The 21,319-nt window shown below is 35.3% G+C and overlaps 1 protein-coding gene across 3 annotated transcripts in view; it reads left to right on the top strand.

The window, feature by feature from the left end:
• Positions 1-21,319, top strand: part of LOC143229670 (uncharacterized) — a 208,038-nt gene that overhangs the window by 139,462 nt on the left and 47,257 nt on the right. For all 3 annotated transcript variants that reach the window (XM_076462344.1, XM_076462322.1, XM_076462333.1), the window contains exons 3-5: positions 10,416-10,483; positions 13,040-13,129; positions 14,918-15,088. In XM_076462344.1, the coding sequence (XP_076318459.1) occupies positions 10,416-10,483; positions 13,040-13,129; positions 14,918-15,088 (329 nt within the window). The remainder of the gene's footprint in view (positions 1-10,415; positions 10,484-13,039; positions 13,130-14,917; positions 15,089-21,319) is intronic.

Genomic DNA, 21,319 nt, shown 5'->3' with positions numbered 1-21,319 from the left:
AGATTACGAAGCACACGCCTTAACGCGCTAGGCCATGCCAGGCCGTTTAATATAGGTATAAAGGTGTTCCTTTGTTTGGTTACCACTATTCGATCAGAATAGTTCAAAATTTGGTGATAGGTAACAATGACCATCTGCCACCCTTCTAGTCTATTTACTTTCTAATTCAGGGACGATTAACGCAGGTAGCTCTCAAGAAGCTTTGCGCGAATTTCAACGAAACTAACCCTGATAATGTGTAGATAATCACAAACAGCTTGACGAGATAACAAGGACCTTAATTATAGCAGTTTTCAAGTGTTTATTTTAAACGTTTGTCTGTGATTTAACGTTATACATAATTTTAGCTTGGATTAATTTCATTATTTCTAAAATAGTTCAACATTTCACTCATGAAATACTAGCTCTCTGGTTCGCCATTTCTTTCAAATGATAAATGGTAAAGTTACGCAGGATAACTATAGTCTGTCTCTATTTATAAAATCAAACTGTTTGATTTTCAACAATGGCTCCTATGTTCTTTATCAATTAAAATATAGCATAACGCTTTTGTTATTCTATGTACTTAAAGTGTAAAATGAAAGAGTTTGTTTTTGAATTTCGCGCAAAGCTACTCGAGGGCTATCTGTGCTAGCCGTTCCTAATTTAGCAGTGTAAGACTAGAGGGAAGGCAGCTAGTCATCACCACCCACCGCCAACTCTTGGGCTACTCTTTTACCAACGAATAGTGGGATTGACCGTAACATTATAACGCCCTCACGGCTGAAAGGGCGAGCATGTTTGGTGCGACTGGGATTCGAACCCGCGACTCTCAGATTACGAGTCGCACGCCTTAACACGCTTGACCATGCCGGACCATAAAATGAAATATTTAGACGTAGAAGCCCGGGAAATACTTAAATACAAGTCCAGAAATCCAGCTTTTGAGTGCGTTGTTTATCTTCATTTTTTGTTTAAACTTGTTACGGCGTTTAGGCTAATCCTGTGGCCCCCATCAGATAACCTTCGATAACAACTGAAAGCAATATCCGTTGATTTCTTAATGTTATATCTTTGTTGATTAAAAATGTTTGTCTGACATGCGTGTTTAGAAATTAGGATTGACTAAAAAGTAGATTTTTAAAATTATATTTTTTGCCATTCAGATGTGTTTGTTGTTGTTTAGATTGCAATTCGTAATCAGAAACATGACGGGCTGGTGTTTTGTAAAAAAAAAAAAAAAAAGCGGGCCTCTGCCCTTTTTTCAATATTGTATTTAAATTATACAACAAAAAAGCTGTTATGTTTGTTCCTTGAATAACATTAAGTTTATTCATTAATAATAATAAGTTCGTCAAAGATTAAACCTAACTAAGTTATGGTATAAAAGGTATCTCTTTATCGAATGTAGTTGGTACTAAAGTTAGGCCCAAAACAGTTATCATACAGATTTCAAGTTTGCTTGATTTGTTTGGAATTTCGCGCAAAGCTACACAAAGGTTATCTGTTTTCCTAATTTAGCAGTTGAAGGCTACAGGGAAGGCATCTAACCACCACCACCCACCGCCTACTCTTAGGCTACTCTTTTACCAACGTTTACTGGGATTAAGTGGCACTTTATAACGCCCACACGTCTAAAAAATGATAGCATGGTTAGTGGTAAGGTACAGATTTCTGTGCTTGCGATTATAATTATTTTTTATTGTTTAGATATCGAAGGCTCTGATGCATTAGCTTAATATCTGTCATTCGTTTTCTTTCCGTTAAATTACTGAACTGGAAAACGTGATCGTTCATGGTTTAGGCCCATCACTCTGTACTTAATTAGTAATGTTGCGATAAATGTACTAACTCAATCGCAAATGTTTCACGGGTCTTTGTTGTTAAATAAATAACTGGTGTTCAACATAAAAGAAATAAGTAATAATATTATACATTCACTATGAACTGTTATAAAGGAATTAGTTATTCTATTAAATTTTATTTTAAATATATTAGTTAAGTAAACTATGAGTTGGTGATCATAGTAGGATTCGAGATACCTGGATGCAAGCAAATATATCAATGTTTCAGTTCACACTTTTATTTTAAAATTACTTTGAAACATCAGCTCAAAGTGATGGTTTCTTAAAGCTTTTTGGCTGGGATCCAGGAGTCATCGGGTCGTATCCTATTATCGGAAAATAGCGTTCGGCATTTCGGAACTTGGTTGCACTAAATTAGTAACGGTAAAATTCCGGTCTTCGAACAGGCGATAGTAATCCAAGATTTGGCAATAGGTGCTGTGGACTGTCTGTTTTCTCTCTGATTTACCACTAAACATTAGCGGCGTCTGTGCAAAGACAAACCTTCAGTAGCTTTGCGCGACATTTCTGACAAAAATAAAAGGCCCGGTATAGCCATGTGGTTAAGGCACTCGACTCGTAATCCCAGGGGCGCGAGTTCATATCACCGTCACACAAGATATGCTCGCCCTTTTAGTCGTGGGAACGTTATTATGTGATGGTCAATCCCACTATTCGTTAGTAAAAGAGTAGCCCTAGAGTTGGTGGAGAGTGGTGATGACTAGTTGCCTTACCTCTAGTCTTATCCTGCTAAATTACGGAAGGCTACCACAGATAGCCCTATTGTAGCTTTGCGCGTAATTCAAAACAAATCAAATACTTGCGAACGTGAACTCTATTACCTTGGAGTGAAATAAGTTTGAATTTAGGGCATAAAAGGCACAAATAATTTTTTTTACACCGAATAGTCAATCCTTCATGACAGAAAATCAGACCGTACAACAGCCTGGTATAATAGTAAAATAATGGGATATAAATTACAGACAAAAAAAGTAAAGGAATCCTTCTACATCCTGGAACTAATAACATACATACAATAAAAACCAAAACAATATTTCCGTTAAAAACATTAAAATAATTTAAGTCCTAAATATGTGTGTGTGTATTGGGGTGGGATAGACTACAGACCAAATATAGCGTACCAATCTTTCTACCAAAAAGCAGACTCAGGCTAGCTTCTCTGAAGGTGGCACTGAATTAACCGACAAGAATATTCTGTTAATTATTACTTTATTACTAATTGAAAAATATGGAACAGTTACTGTGCTGGAGAATGATTGGTTTATTATTAATCAGAAAGTACGTAATAGGCTAATCGGATATGCCAATCACGAGTATAAATTCTTACATCTAACATTTATAAGCCTTCAGACTTCCTGCTGACCTATAGGAGGTGCATGAGAAATGTAATGGTTTTCTACTCTTCACGGAAATCTAAAGGTCACGTACCGTTCCATAGGCAAACGGGAAGAGACATTATTTGTAGTGCTGGAGTGAATGCAATGTCAGTGGCGTATCTGGGGAGGGGAGAGAGCAAGGGAGTGCATCTGTCCCCGGGCACAGCATAGGAGGGGCGCCAAATTGATGTTACATAATTAGGAATTATGGCTTACATTTTGTCACGAGGGGGCGCGAAAACTGACTTTCTCGCCACTGTGCAATGTCGTTTTGGAATTTAAATATGCTGTATTTTGTAACATGATATAAAAAATATGATTTATTATTTTATTCTGAAAAATATTAATTGTAATGAAACACGTAATGTAAAAGATGTGGAACAGGGGAAAACCTAGAATACCAGACCCCCATCTTTCCCAGTGACTCACGGGTTTTGATATCCGTAATGGGCAGAGCACAGATAGCCCATTGTGTACTGGCCTGGCATGGCCAAGCGTGTTAAGGCGTTCGACTCGTAATCCGAGGGTCGCGGGTTCGAATCCCGGTCGCACCAAACATGCTCGCTCTCCCAGCAGTGGGGGCGTTATAATGTTACGGTCAATCTCACTATTCATTGGTAAAAGAGTTGTCCAAGAGTTGGCGGTGGGTGGTGATGACTAGCTGCCTTCAATCTAGTCTTACACTGATAAATTGTGAACGGCTAGCGCAGATATCCCTGGAGTAGCTTTGCGCGAAATTCAAAAAATAAACAAACAAACCATTGTATACTACTGTCTTTAACCGCACACCAACTACTATAATGAGTGATTATTATTTCCAACCACAGGCAATGAATATATATATATATAGTTTTGTTATTTCGCCAATAATATTTTATTATAGGGAAGGAATTTCATTAATGATTTTTTTGGGCGATTGCCAAGAGGAATTATTATAAAGTTCATTTATTTTAAGTTGATGTATGATAAATCTATTAAGTCGAAAGGAACAAGTTATATGACCTTGTTTAATAAAGTTGTTTGTTGTAATAATTTAAAAAAATGTCACGAGCTTTCTCGTTGATATTATTATATACTTACCTACATTATAAGATTGAATAGGGTTAAGATATATATTGTTTGAAAAATACACTACACACACGTAAACTGCTTAGTTAAACTAATTGGTTCATTAGTATGTTCGTATGCAAATGAAGTTGAAGAGATAGGACCCACAAGAATGCAAAACATATTATGTATACATAAACTAATTAAAAATATTTTGTACTTTTAGTTCATAGAGATGTTAACAACAAAACGAATAATCTAGATTATTGTTCCCATTCTTTATTGAGGCCCAGTCCTAAGAGACACCTTTGCGAACTGTTAATTACACAAATACAAATGCGACACAGTACGAAGAATCCTTGCTTTTAATTCTTTTTATCGATTTTCTATAAGTTTTCTGCTCATTTTCAGAACCTTGGATCGTGGATTTGGTTTTTTTTTTTTTAATTTTTGGTTTGGTTTGAATTTCGCGCAAAAAATGTGTAACACTAGACTAGACTAGAGGGAAGGCGACTAATCATCACCACCCACCGTCAACTCTTGGGCTACTCTTTTACCAACGAATAGTGGGATTGACCGTCACTTTAACGTCCCCACGGCTGAAAGGAGGAGCATGTTTGGTGTGATGGGGATTCGAACTTGCGACCCTCGGATTACCAATCGAATGCCTTAACGACATGTTTATGCCGGGACAAATTATCTGTTAGCGCGGCTTAAGTGAGGTAATTTACGTCCCGAACACAGTTACATTTTAATTGCTAAAATAACAAAAAGCAATTAACGAACAATGGACAATTCAGTGTTACACCCACGATATGAGTATCTTATTGACGAAAGACAAAAAATAGTACGCCGTATTGTTTTATTTTTAAAGTTTCTTGGAGTTGATATTTTAGTCCTAAAAGCATGAAGTCACAAAAACAACAAAAAAGGTGTAGTTTAAAAAACCCAGAGTCACAGACCCTCTTATAGCAAAGCCTCCGTTTTAGTACAAAATGACTTATTTTATCTTATGCGATGAAAATCAAAATGTAAAATGTTAAGAAACATCGAAGTGTCAGATACCATGATGTTTCTCACCAGGACGTTCGTTGAATGGATTCAGGGTATAATGAATATTCCTTGGAATGATTCAAGGAATGAGTCATGGATAATTCCGTTCACTTACAAATATTCCCAAATTATATGTGAGAAAAGTATTCCATATATAACACAAAAAACATTTAACCCGCATAATCACGATCTTTTATCTCATTCATTTTATTTTTGCAGAGATATGTATCGCTAATTTTTGTTTTGTTTATTGTAAGCCCAAAGTAACACAATGGGCTGTCTGTTCTCTGCCCATTAAGACTATCAAAACCCGGATTTTATCGGTGTGAGCCCTCAGACTGGCTGCTGATCTCCTAGGGGGGGTTCTGTTTTAAATGTTTAAAAATAATATCGGTTATCCTTTCATGATAAATTTAAAAACACTTTCATTATAGCCATAAGCTTTCCAAAGAAGATATGCAAAATATATTGGTCATTTGATAAGCCCAATTAATGTTTGTATTTTCGTATAAAATCATCGTAACATGTTTTTACCAGTCTGCAATTGAGATGCTTTGGTTATTTCGAATCTTTAATGTGTTTTACGTCTCACTACAATTGGTAATCTTTCACGTTATTTAATTACAGCTAAAGTAATTGTTGTCTGGTGGCTGGGTAACTTTCATGGGTAGATACGTGTCCTTTGTCAATGATTATGATCTGATAATGTTATGCAACTGTATACCAGATGAAATGTTTCATTCTATATTGGAAGGCCGGTCATGACCAGGTGTGTTAAGACGTTCAACTCGTAAGTTGAGGGTCGCGGGTTCGAATCCCCGTCACAGCAAACACGATCGCCCTTTCAACCGTGGGAACGTTATAATGTAACGGTCAATTCCACTATTCGTTGGTAAAAGAGTAGCCCAAGAGTTGACGGTGGGTGGTGATGACTAGCTGTCTTCCCTCTAGTCTTACACTGCTAAATTAGGGACGTCTACGTGCGTAGATAACCCTCGTGTAGCTTTGCGCGAAATTAAAAAACAAACAAACAAACTATATTATAAATAAATCAAAATGAGAAAGAATCATTTACATGAGTTTATAATTATTGTCAATAAAAATACAATGATTCAGAAGTTTAATTATAGGAGATTTAAATGATATAAAAGAGTAAAATATAATTATTTTCCACGTGATCACTCCTATTTCATACAGATGCTAATGGTACAGTCATAATTGTCTCAAGAAAACAAAACCATTAAGATGTGGAAATGAACATAGATCTTTACATGAAAAACGTCATTTTGATTTACTGATCACGTGTATAAGTTTAAATGCATACTTCGTTTGGATAAACCCTCAACTGGCACAGCAGTATGTCTGCGGACTCATACTGCAAATAAATCGAGTTTCGATACCCGTAGTAGGCAGAACACAAATAACCTATTGTGTAGCTTTGTGCTTTATTCTACTCAAGTTTCTTTTGAATTTCGCGCAAAGCTACACGAGGGTTATCTACGCACGTAGACGTCCCTAATTTAGCAGTGTAAGACTAGAGGAAAGGCAGCTAGTCATCACCACCCACCGCCAACTCTTGGGCTACTCTTTACCAATGAATAGTGTAACTGATCGTCACACTATAACTACCCCACGATTGAAAGGGTAAGCATGTTTAGTGTGACGGAGATTCGAACCTGCGACCCTCAGATTAGGAGTCGAATGCCTTAACCACCCGACCATGATGGACCTCATTAATAGGACATAATAATAACAATAATAATTAATAGGGTCTGATTATTTTTCAATAATATGTATTATATTATATTACCAAAATATTATTCAAATTTTGCATGACGTTGCAAAAGTACAAAAGACCTTTTCACACATACTTATAGGTTGATTCATTACCCAACTATTGTTGTAAAATAACATCCTATCATTGCCCATAGTCAATAAAATATCTCAAGTTGGTTACAGGTGCGTAAGCATAAGAGCGTAATACGGGTCATGGAAGAGGTTGGTTCTACCTAAAACTTCATTTGATTTAAACGATCGATTACAATTTTGTTTCGTAATACATATTAACTCAGTCACCTTACCTTTGTATGTACTGTTTATATGAATACTGAATATTAGCTTCTAATCAGAGTAAGCTACACACAAAACAACCCGGCAACCAGTACAGTAATTAAATGAATCCTTCTTATTTATAGAGATTAGAATACATAAGTTCACAATACTCTGACTGTTAACGATATTTTCAACAATAGTATTATTTAGGAAGGAATTTTATAATTTAAAAACAAATATAAATTATCACAACTACATAGCTGACAGTCTCTAATAACTCATTCAATAATTTTGCCGAGAGGCTGCCTGTAGAGGTCACTTGTTTTAACTACTCGCGCCAGTATCAAGTTGTCTGTCTGTCAGTCAGTAGTCGCTAAAATGACTTCACAAATGAGTTTAGTTTAGTTTCAGTTTTTTTTAATTTCGCGCTAAGCTACTCGAGAGTTATCTGCGCTAGCCGTCCCTAATTTAGCAGTGTAAGACTAGAGAGAAGGCAACTAGTCATCACCACCCACCGCCAACTCTTGGGCTACTCTTTAACCAACGAATAATGGGATTGACCATCACATTATAACGCCCCCACGGCTGAAAGGGCGAGCATGTTTGGTGCGATCGGGATTCGAACCCGCGACCCTCGGATTACGAATCGAACTCCTTGACACGCTTGGCCGTGCCGGGCCAGGAGGAACGAGATGTTTGACGTTGCAATTTACTTTGTCCTGACGTAAGTAAACGTATGCATGCCTCGATCACGAGAAGAATTATGCACTCTGTAAACTATGACACGGCATGACGTTTGAACTTGAAAACAAGAAATATCTGTTACTCATAATTTTGGTTTTATTTACTCTTGAAACAAACCACTTTCGGAGACCCTGCGGAAGTACACGTGGTAAGCATTTGTTATATTTTCATCAGTTATTTTCAATTTATAGCAGATAGCACACACAAACCTTGTAGTAATCGTGTACTCTATTTACATGTGCCACAAAGATGTGTCTCTAACTTCGTTACAAACGTGAGGTTATATCTCACACCATATATCCTCACTCTGTGAAGGCCCTAATCTCCAGGCGCTTGTTCTACTAACACACATTCTACCTTCCCAATTAGTCAACCGTTTGTACTCAAGTTGTTTTCACGAGCTCTGTGTTTTTCGACATCAGTTGCTTATCATTTGAAAGTTTGTTGAAACTCTAAATCATCGAATATGTCGTGTTGCTGTTGTGTAACAAGATTGATGTTGCATGTACGAATATACCGAGTTTTTCTAAAGTTACTTCTAATGTCAGAATTACTGCATGTACCAATATACCGAGTTTTTCTAAAGTTACTTCTAATGTCAGAATTACTGCATGTACCAATATACCGAGTTTTTCTAAAGTTACTTCTAATGTCAGAATTACTGCATGTATCAATATACCGAGTTTTTCTAAAGTTACTTCTAATGTCAGAATTACTGCATGTACCAATATACCGAGTTTTTCTAAAGTTACTTCTAATGTCAGAATTACTGCATGTACCAATATACCGAGTTTTTCTAAAGTTACTTCTAATGTCAGAACTACTGCGTCCAAAAAGACACAAAGAAGATCGTGGCAGTGAATTAGTTTATTAAAGGAAAGAAAGAAAACTTTCCTTAACTGGGATTTCAGGGATATTGATATCCCCCTTCGCTCCTCTCGCGAAAACAAAGGAAGATAATTTTGTTTAAGTTTTCGTTAAATTAAAATAAATTCAGAGACAGGTAGTGGCTGGTACGAGAGTCTGAGAGATATTTGGAAGTCCGGGTGGCAGATATGAGACTGAAGTCGATGAAGAACATTGAAGAAACGACTTTTGTAAACCTTGTGAATGTGGACCAATATGATCATGAGAATTACGTTACGACGACGTTCTGAGATCACACTGCATAGTACAGAAGATATGAAAACATTGTCCAAAATCATATTGAGCAATTTGTATACAGCCTCTGAAGTATATCATAATATAAAGCACGAAAAGGAATACTATACAAAGGTTGTAACCATGAGGAGGGTATTCGATTTATCTACACGTTACAGGAACGTGTAAAATGTTTGTTTGCTTTTTGACTTCCGCGTAAAACTACACAAGGGCTATCTGCGCTATCCGTCCCTAATTTAGCAGTGTAAGACTAGAGGGAAGACAACTAATCATTGCCACCACCCCCGCCAACTCTTGAGCTACTCTTTTACCCACGAATAACGGGTCTGACCGTCACATATAATACCCCACAGCTGAAAGGGCTAGCATGTTTGGTGTGACGAGGATTCGAACCCGCGACCCTCAAATGACGAATCGTGCGCTCTAACCACCCGGCCATACCAGACCTTTCCAACGTGTAAAACGAACTAAAATAGTGTCTACACATTTATCCTCATTAACTATTAGAATACCTACTTGTTTTATACTATACCGTATGTATGGTAAACGTATGTTCTCTCATAGCACTCAGTGTAATTATATGACCAAAACAATTCGGTAAAATAATTTGTTTTCTATTTGATATACGTAAGAGACTTTACTAACAATTAGTTTGTTTGTTTGTAATTACGTCCAAGCTACACAATGGGCTACCTCTACTCTGTTCACCACGGGTATCGAAACACATTTTCTAGCGGTGTGATTCCGCAGACATGCCGGTGTGCCACTGAGGGCACCAACATTTAGTGAGATGACTAATACGTAGAAGACATTATCAAGGATTAGCGAGATAACTTATTTTGTAATATTAATGGAAGCTTGAGATAAAGTTTTGTGAAAATCTGTGATTACTTTTGGTCGTCCTGTTACCAACAGTAATGGTTGCACAGTAATCTGGTGCACACACAGTTTACGGAGAAAAACGTTTTTGGAAAATGAAGCCCACGGCAGTTGTAGGATTAAGTGATTGATAGTTAGTTATATATTTCTTCTGTTTGAGTAATGAATACTAACGTATATAATTACCTGTACGCATGTATTCTCCTTATTTCAACAAGCATTTCTAATGGTGAATACCTAATATTTTTTTTTATTTCAGAACAGAATCTTGTTACCGCTGTGTTGTGATTCATGAAAAACATATCAATGTCCTTCAGTATAAAGAAAGTGAGTGAGTTTTATTTCAATTTTATTATGTACCATCAAACTGTACATAAATTACGTAACCGAGTAAAGACAAAATCAGTAATTTATATATTACACGTACAAAGTAAGATAGAAACAAAACTGAGATTCAAGTTTATGATTCTTAAGCTTTCTTTGATGCTAAGAAGTTTAACTTTGTTTTCCAAAAGTTTTATCAGTTATGTGAAGATAAACATAATATAAAATATATTTCAATATTCTTTAGCTCTCTTATCGCAGTTCACTATTTGAAACGTTCATGAACATACGTTCTCTAGTATAGAGTCAATTTACTTAATTTGTGAGATGAAACACGATTAAGTACGACATGAACAAGACAGTGGAACCCCTCTAAGCGGCCACCCCTCAGATTCGGTCACCCCTTGAAAGCGGTCATTCAATCATAGTCCCTTTTTTGTTTACATAATCCCTAATTATGTAGAGTGGAACCCCTCTAATCAGGCCATTTTGTCTCAGTCCCGAAGGTAGCTGCTTTAAAGGGGTTCCACTGTAGTTATTAAATTAAGACGTAGTGGTCAATAAATAGTTGATTACAACTCCCTTAATGCCTATTTTACAAGTCTCAGTTCCAGTAGTTGTTTTTCAGCTTGTTTTTGGTAAGAAATTCGATGATCTGAAGGATAATTCTTAACCCTTTACTATAAAAAAAAAAGGTACTTTAGTACAGAGTATGCTTTAAACTAGTTTCAGTCACGTGTCTTGTGCAATCTATCTACGTTATTCCACGTGTTCTGCCATATGATAAAGTATATACATTGCTGTAGAAAAGTCTCAGAGGAACCACAGCGTACGTTTGTTAGGAACATCAACAACTTACTCATACACTTCATTAGTGTTTTCTACGATTAATATAACTTTAACTGCTATTAATACAACTTAAATAGGTTGAGAAGGAATCAAGCTTATCTTTTGGCAATCTTTGATTCATATTGACCAAAATATTTACAAAGTCTGGATACAACAACTCAGACTAAACTATACATGAGCTGCCAATGTGAAGCGTTGTAGCAGCTAATCCATCAAATTTACCAATCAAAACTAAATGATGACTAACTCTGTCAAGCGCTTCTTGTCATCTCTACAAACCAATAAAACTAAAAAGGCTAATTTATGTACTGTGAAACACAGAGCTATTAGTACTGAATGTTAGCTTGAAAATGAATGACTAAATTTCAATGTAAGATGGTCATGGAATGGTTTCTACGTAACGAATGGAAAACGTAGACCGTAATAGCTTGGATCACTCGACTTTCAACGTGTAATACCTAAAACAAAAACAAAAGAAGTACAGAGAAACGCTATCTGTAATTTTAAAACTATGAGCGATAGACCCATAAAAAGTTGTCTGAAAAATGAACACTTCGATGATAATATTTTTAGCATAGAAAGAATACAGGCGTTGAATTGACAACAGAACTGAGAGAAAGCTTGGTTGTTGTCGTCCATCCATAAAGAGTTTGAAGGTCACTTTTGAAATCAAGACTTACAGGACGTGTTGCAACAAGAAAACCTCTGTTTCAAAGAGTGAATGATATTTAAAGGTCTAAACTAACGCCGCAAGATCCATATGGAAACTACTTTGAAACTGACTGGAACAGCTCTTTCTACTGCACACTTATTGAGAACACATTACACAGACCTCAAGTGCCTTCTCGCGTGTGACCATATTGAATGTATTAAAATCCAGCAGAGAATTTAGGACAAAGATGTTTCTTCTCATTTCTGTCACAAGTCTAAAAAGAAAAGTTTTTCTCGTAATTCCAACGGAATGCATTATCTACCTGAATGTGTGTTTATTCAGACATATTACAAGGCATATGTTCAAAATCCACTCAAACGAAAATGTAAGAATGTAAACTATTATCATGTTATGATTCCAATTTTATCTCAAATTATTCTTTTAAATCGCATATAATTTCACGATATTTATATTTTTAAACGTTTTCCAAGTTTTAGAAACTGCTTATAAGTCTTCCAAAAATCAAATCCTGTAATGTTGGGATTGACACCGTTATGTTTAATTTATTTTTTGTTTCCTTTGTAGATTGTTGGCACAGCGTTTATATCTCTATATTGTCTTCCAGAAAAATTGTTTCACTCAGATTCTAACCCTCAATTTTTAAAAGTTAATTATATACATGATCACTGGATGATTAGTAAAGACAAAATATCCATTGATCTGAAACTTTAGTACTTTAAAAATTCTGAAACATCTCGAATAAAATTCAGCTCAAATTTGAACTTGTTACCCTTCTGAATAGTGTGAATTTATTTTGGAAAAACACGTCTATTTCTCCTTTCAAGATGTAGTTATTAAATTACGTCAGGTTGTGTGATTGTGTGCATTTATTATACAGAAAAGTAACATAAATAAATTGTGTTTACTCTGCTAAGAAACTTAAAGCAGTCAATAATGTTTCTCAGGATTGATATTTTTGACAACATTAATAATTTATTTTTGATTGCCTAAGCCATATACATTTTTATTATAATTAACCTTATCAATGTGTTTTCTAGCTTACTGCTCCTTACCTAGCGAACAACCGAGGCTGGAGGATTTATGCTTACAAATAAGTGGAGATGCCTTGCTTTATTCCATGTTTAGACGTAAGTATTCACTAGAGAAAATGACATTGTAGAAAGAAGCGCTTATGTGTAAACATTAATAATCAATTATATGAATGTATTCGGTAATAGTGAGCATACGGTAGCCTCACGTGCAACTGAATGCACCCAGACCTAGAACCTCAAATAAATTAATCTTTGTCTTCACTTAGAAAAATAACTAAGGAAAGAAAACAAAAACTAGTTCTTCTGTGTTATTCCTAAGTTTTACAAATAAAATTTTAAAAAAATCGTTTAGACGTTTCACAGAGTTCCTTAAGATCTTTAAATGATTTATTGTGTATTAAAATTTCCAATGGTTTATTAGGATACGAAACCGTGACTTGTCTCTACCATGGTCATGAAGAAATGTGGCGCTATTATATGACACAAGAAGCTTGGGTTTCTCCAGTAATGTACATTCTTTGACAGTTACATTAATGGATATTGATAATGAGTCATGAATCATGCAGCTTCCACAAATGAGATTTCATATCCCGAAATCGTTTACTGTCTCGTGATTTCACGGTCTTCATGAACGAGAACAACGTGACGTAATCAATTATTTTCGCGTTTCATATGTTTTTTTGGTAAGACAAATGCAAATAAGAATTGCTACTAATAAACAGTCTTTATATTTTGTATAAGTTGGTTTTGTTAAAGTAGAAGTCGATTAAAATTTTCCCCTGTTTTGACTGATACTTAATACTGATTAAGAAGTTACGATTAGCTTAAATTACCTTCTTGAATATCCAGCCTCATGTTATAATCTATTATGAATTTAATAAGTTGCGATTTATGCGAATTCTCAGAAAGCAATTACAACAAACAAAAACAAACTGAATTTAATTACAAACGATTTGGGTTTATAAAACTATTTAAACAGTAAGAGATACAAGAAAATGAACGTTCAGAACAATGTTTTCTTTTCTACCTTTAGCACTACTATTTATATGTTTTCATATATTACTAGACCACACCTTTAGTTGTTTAATTAATGGTCTCTCTCAGTTTTCAGTTGACTTGACTTGTTTTTCAGTTAATTGTCTTCAAGTAGGCTGCTATATAACCTCTGGTTTCTTTCTTCACTGGGCCCGGCATGGCCAAGCGCGTGAGACGCGCGACTCGTAATCCGAGGGTCGCGGGTTCGCGCCCGTGTCGCGCTAAACATGCTCGCCCTCCCAGCCGTGGGGGCGTTATAATGTTACGGTCAATCCCACTTTTCGTTGGTAAAAGAGTAGCCCAAGAGTTGGCGGTGGGTGGTGATGACTAGCTGCTTTCCCTCTAGTCTTACACTGCTAAATTAGGGACAGCTAGGACAGATAGCCCTCGTGTAGCTTTGTGCGAAATTCTAAAACAAACAAACAAAACTTTTTTCACTGAATGTGTGCAGTGCTTGAGAAAACATTGGAAGGAATAAATCAACCTATTTTAGTCACAAAACATTGTCAACTTTAAAGTGTAAATTTTAAAACACTGATAAAGGTGCTTTATCAAATGATCTTGAAGGTGTTAAACGAGGCGCTTTATCAAATAATCTTAAAGATGCTGATCAAAGTGCTTTATCAATTAATTTAAATGTGTAACAAGATGTTTTATCAAATAATCTTAAAGATGCTGATAAAGATGCTTTATCAAGTAATCTTAAAGTGTTTAACAAGGTGCTTTGTCAAATAATCTTGAATTGCTTTATCGTATTTTCATTATAAATAAGTGAGTACATAATTAGAGATCATTAAACTTGGACTTCTTTAAAGGCTTTCCTCAATAATTTTGGGTTTTTCTACCTAGTGGAGACTCCTCCGGTCCCTTGTCCGTTTCGAGGGTCCTTCACGTTTACCTATAGTCGAGGGCACGGTGAATGTGACTACCCGGTGTCCACTGCTGATCCATGCACTGATGAGTCTCGGATGCTTTTTAAATTTAAAGCTTGTGCTAGTGTTATCACATCGGAGAGTAGAGGTAAGCAAGAGTGTAAACACACATAAACTCTATCATAACATTGTTTTCAATTAAACACATACTGAAATTTTTTGGTAATCACTTGTGTAATACTGCACGACAAGTGGATAATTTATTCAATCACAAGTCAATTGCAATAATATACTGCATTACATTAAGGAAACAGGAAGACCAATAAACCTAATAAAGATTTATTGAAAGTAACATTAGCAGCTTTATTTTAACGTGTCTACTGAAACTGTTTTTTATTCCTTATATATACACGTATTTTAGCAACTGTACATGTGGTATTTTTAAACGCTTTGTTTAATAAGGATTATTCTGGAATCCAGCCGAGAAATTCTTGGCTAAAAATACTTACATAACTTTTTCTACAGATTATTAGAGATACGAGTCTGTTGGAGTCTGTTTTAATTTATTCACAAATCTCTTTTTGTGAACATATTAGTTTAATGAACCGATAATGAACAATAAAGGTCATCTGAGTCGAATGATTCTGTAGCTGCAGAATTGACAAATTGGTTTTTGCTTTCATCAGATGTTTGAATAATTTATACCTAATATATTAATGTCTATTTCTAGAAGGAAAATACATACGAATTTTCCCTGTGGTCAAATTTATATTGAAAATGTGTGAACTTATTTTTATTAAAACAAAGATTGGGTAAGAACAGAAAGTTTGTGACCTGATACAATAATAAAATCGTAACGACGTTTCCTTTGCTGCGAAACGAGTATTTTAAATACACAGGAGAGCTGTTCTGTAGATCACATAAACAGTTAACTGAATAAGTGCTAAACGTATCGTTGGTAATGAGTGGTCCAGGCCGATCTTCACTAAGACAAACTTTCAAGAAGGAAGAAAAATTGAGCTTTTAATGCGCATGACTTGTCACCATTAGGTGTCTTTCGTTATTTGTGGACACGTAGCAAGTCCAGCTTCGCAGCACTAGACGAACGTCATTCTTTTCCGACACGTGCCACTTGCAGCCATTTGTTATGTGGCTTCAACTGGTGAGTGGCATCAGTTGACAACAACTCTGCACATTTCAGTTAATGCCAACTCTGCTAACACGTAGTCCACGCTTGAAAAACATATTTTTTTTTTTTTTAGTCTTCTGTTAGTGTTACCCCTTGGCATATAATTAGCGGTTAAGCCGACCGTGTAGTCTTTAACTCGTAGGGAACTTTGAACAACAACAACAACAAAAAATCCTACATATATATATATATTTTTTTTGTATGGCGTTGTTAGTCGACGATGAAGGAATTTTTTTTTTCCTGGTATATGACATTTAAATGAAAGGTAATGGGCCGTATTTAGCTTCGAAATATGTCTCGCGCCAAATCATTCTAGCAGTTCCAGTAGCTTTGAAAAAAAAAAATGATGCATTTGTAATTTCTGTTTTCTAGTGTCACAGCTGTTTATAGGAAGTGGGGGAGTTTAAATGAGAAAGAGGGAAAGTCACCACGTTTCGTACGGGGAAAATGCATGTTTCTCTTCCTCTGTGGATCATTTAGATGAGTGTATCGACTCAAGCAAAAGATTAAATTACACGAACGAGAACATTTTGTCACGTTGCTGCTTAATTTCTAAATCGATAGAAAAATTACATTTTCGTGTATCTTAAAAGCTACGCTTTCGTTCAAGTATGATTTAGTAACATATAAAACCAAATAAGATTCTGTTTTAGCCAGACAACTTAGTTTAACTTAATAAAACGTTGTCGCTGCGCTCTAAGGAAAATGGTCAAATCCATCGTTTTGATTTATCTGCCTAAGAGCAAGTCATTTTAACCTGTTGGCTGCCAAGTATTTCAGCTGCAACAATACAACTTTAATGCTTCTTCATTTTGTAACTTTTTTCGTGACGCCATTTTGGATCGAAAGTGAAACAATTTGTAAGTAGGTCAAATGCATGTATGGTGCTGACATCTAGCGTTGAAGTTAGGTATTAATGAGAACTAATTAACTCGTCCGTGGCACTGTGTTACTGATCGGCTTGGACGAGTTATCTCGTCTACGGCACTGAACAGGTTAGGCCGAGTGAACGAAAAGCTGTATAGATACATTGGGTGAATGTTTACTTTTCAGAAGATATCATAAAGCAGTGTTTAATTCTAGCTGTTTTAAACGAAAGAAAAATCATTATTATTCTTTTATTCCTCTCCTGTAAGTTTGTACCCTAACTTTCCCCAAATTTACTATTTAAGATAATTTTCCCTACCTATTTCTATGAAATAATAAGCTTGACTTTTTTTTTTTTTCAGTCACTCTCCAGGTGCCACTTTTATTTTACTTAAACACTTAAGTGTAGTTTTATATACATTTATATATTTTTAGCCAATTCTAAAACAAACTGTCTACAACATCTTTTAATTACATAATCCTCTCTTCGCCGGATACATTTTACAGGAAACAAGACACTTCCAACGACATATGGAAAAATATACTAAACATTTCCTGAAAAACCAGATGACCTTTATAACGTCACTCAATTTCCTTTATGGTTTGGTTTAGTTTGTTTTTAATTTTACGCAAAGCTACATGAGAGCTATCTGCGCTAGCCGTCCCTAATTTAACAGTGTAAGACTAGAGGGAAGGCAGCTAGTTATCACCACCCACTGCCAACTCTTGGACTACTCTTTTATCAACGAATAGTGGGATTGACCGTAACATTATAACGCCCCCACGGCTGGGAGGGCGAGCATGTTTGGTGCGACCGGGATTCGAATCCGCGACCCTCGGATTACGAGTCGAGTGCCTTAACCACCTGGGCATGCCGGGCCCATTCCTTTATATAACACTCATTCTATTACACGACCATTCTCAGTTTGCCCCTGATGAAGAAAAGATTATGGTTGACGCATGTCTTTAAATATTCTTTACATTTCACTTTGGAAAGTAACGTATAAAACATTTAGGTTTAACTCAATTTTTACTCTTTTATTTATCTTAGAACGTGACCCATGAATTTTCATAAATATCCACCTAATATTCATGTAAAAATATTTTGCAGAAATAAATCATTGTTCACTTCTTTTAAATATACATCATGTGATGATTACTACTTTTGTTATTTATATATTATCGTGTTTGTAAGTTGAATTATTTTGTCAATTTTAAAATACAAACAAGTTTCATCTAATTAGCGATTAAGCCTAACTAACCTCTGATTAAAGTTTATTTTCTTTATAATGGGTAATTCAGGTACAGTGAAATGTGGAATTAATGTTATTTGTCATTGTAAACTTCACACATATATATATATGTGTTGAAACTGTAAAATACGATGCTAGATTTAACAGATTATTTCATACATTTTACTTATCAAATCAATTCATTTCTAAGACAAACACATATTATTATGCCATATACTTTCAAGCAGTATTAATAGTTTTTGTCCTTTATATCTCATAACGTACCCGTTCAGAATTCATTGTGAAAAGTACAGTCATGTGAAAAAGTTAGGACACCCTATGAAAGCCTGTGTATTTTTGTAACATTTTTGGATATATAGATATTTAATCTTAATTTTAACAATACTGAGAGATTATAGGAATATAACTAAACATTTAAAACTGAAGACAAGACTTTTCAAAATCTTCTGTGAATGTAATATAAACACTTGAGCAATCACTGTAGAAATATTGCTTTTTAACAAATAACATTCAGGGTTGGCGATGTTAGTTAGTGGTTAAAACTGTGGTTAACTCGCTTAAATAAACCAGTTTTATTTGATGCATCACTGACACGATCCAACTAAATAATTATATTAAGCAATTTTACCACATATATATATATTTTTATTATGCTACATACGGGTTTCTCTGCTTTGTAACAACCGAGTTTCTGACTGATGATAAACAAAAGGTTGTTTGGAAAGCTTTTGTTTATGGTAGAACAAAGAAAGAGACATGAGGAGATAGTTGTCTAAGGGTAAATACTGTGGTATTGGAATAAATGTTAGTTTGATTTCACTTAATGAACCAAGGGTCAAAAAGAAATATCTTAATTAATATATCAATCTTAGAGAAAAGAAATATGTGAAAATTAAGTCTGCAAATTACACGTGATTCTTGCAATGAATTCTGAATAAATGAATTATGGGATACAAAGGGCAAAACCTAATGATATTACTTGTAAGTCTGTGCCATAATTTTCATCGGTTTTATGAAAGATGCACGAGAAATAAGTTAACATTTATAATGTAATCTGCCATATCTGTCAGTGTATTTTACAGTTTCAGTACAGGTGCATGTGTGAAGTTTACAATGAAAAATTACAATAAGTTCATATTTATATCAAGAAATATGTGAAAATTAAGTCTGCAAATTACACTTGATTCTTGCAATGAATTCTGAATAAATGAATTATGGGATACAAAGGGCAAAACCTAATGATATTACTTGTAAGTCTGTGCCATAATTTTCATCGGTTTTATGAAAGATGCACGAGAAATAAGTTAACATTTATAATGTAATCTGCCATATCTGTCAGTGTATTTTACAGTTTCAGTACAGGTGCATGTGTGAAGTTTACAATGAAAAATTACAATAAGTTCATATTTCGTTGACCCGGCATGGCCAAGCGTGTTAAGGCGTGCGACTCGTACTCTGAGGGTCGCGAGTTCGTATCCCCTTCGCGCCAAACATGCTCGCCCTTTCAGCCGTAGGGGTGTTATAATGTGACGGTCAATCCCACTATTCGTTGGTAAAAGAGTAGTCCAAGAGTTGGCGGTGGGTGGTGATGACTAGCTGCCTTCCCTCTAGTCTTACACTGCTAAATTAGGGACGGCTAGCACAGATAGCCCTCGAGTAGCTTTGTGCGAAATTAAAAAAAAAAAACATATTTCGTATCATCTTCAATATATAGTAGAGCCTTAAAACGAATTATCTGTTTAATTAAAGTAACTGGCTTAATAATCGCAAATAAAGCACGTTAAAGTGAACAATGATTTTAGTTGTAAAATATTTTCACATGAATATTAGATACGTAATAGAGATTAATTAAAGCAGTCATACTTTCCAAACGTGGAAAAGCTACAATAGTTATGGGTCACGCTCTTACATATTATAAGAGAAATTTTATAAAATGATTTAATCTATATTTTTCTTACATTTTCTTCGTTTGAAAGTTCTAAATATGAGCTCAACTTAAAATGCAACAGCTAATACACTAGGCTTATCATTAGTAAAGCTAGTTCCCTATTATTTGTCTCAGTTCAAAATTAGGGACGACTAGCGCAACATCTGAAACAAATACATTAAAGAGGGTGCACTTATAGTTTCGGCCTGGCATGGCCTAGCGCGTTAAGGCGTGCACTTCGTAATATGAGGGTCGCAGGTTCGCGCCCGAGTCGCGCCAAACATGCTCGCCCTTTCAGCTGTGGGGGCGCTATAATGTGACGTTAAATCCCACTTTTCGTTAGTAAAAGAGTAGCCCAAGAGTTGGCGGTGGGTGGTGATGACTAGCTGCCTTCCCTCTAGTCTTACACTGTTAAATTAGGGACGGCTAGCACAGATAGCTTTCGTGTAGCTTTGTGCGAAATTCAAAACAAGCTTTTTTTTTTTTTACATTTACCGTAACAGCAGGGATGTGCTGTCCAACTTATATAAATCGTTTAACAATAAAATGCATTGGGCATAGGTTAGTATTCCTAGAGAATTATTTTCTCATAATTAAGCGCTTTCGAAATACGTGTGTCCATCAAAGATGGGTAACAGTCTGCTATTTCGAATTAATTTTTTGCGAAGAACTGTGTTTATGATACTAATAACCGGGATTTGATTCTCAGTATTCTTTATAGAAAGGTTTCTTGTTACTATGTACTCGTCCGGGTTAGTACCTGTTGGGACTTGATTCAATTATTTAAATGTTTGCAGTAGGATATTCGGGATATCTTTACTGCTATGCTAGATTGTTGTATGTGTTGTCAGACGGCATTGTTTATCTCTAGTTTTCATGTTATTATGCTTTATTCTATGATGGTCTACGGCAGTCAAATATACTACAAATATTTTATGTCTGTTATGGTTCTTGATTCTAATTTTTGTTGATACTTTTGATTCTCCAGTATATTGGAGAGCCAATGAATGTTATATGTTTTGTCCAACCTTTACTCTTCAGATGGCTTCATTTGTACTGATTGCCGTCGTATTGTTATGACTTTTGAACAGTCTTAATATTCGTCCTTTTTTTTATCAAGTGTTCGAGATTTTTATTGTTAAG

This window comes from Tachypleus tridentatus, chromosome 1, assembly GCF_004210375.1.
Source record: "Tachypleus tridentatus isolate NWPU-2018 chromosome 1, ASM421037v1, whole genome shotgun sequence".
In the NCBI taxonomy this organism is placed as follows: Eukaryota; Metazoa; Arthropoda; class Merostomata; order Xiphosura; family Limulidae; genus Tachypleus; species Tachypleus tridentatus.
This window is presented reverse-complemented; position numbering and strand designations above follow the sequence as displayed.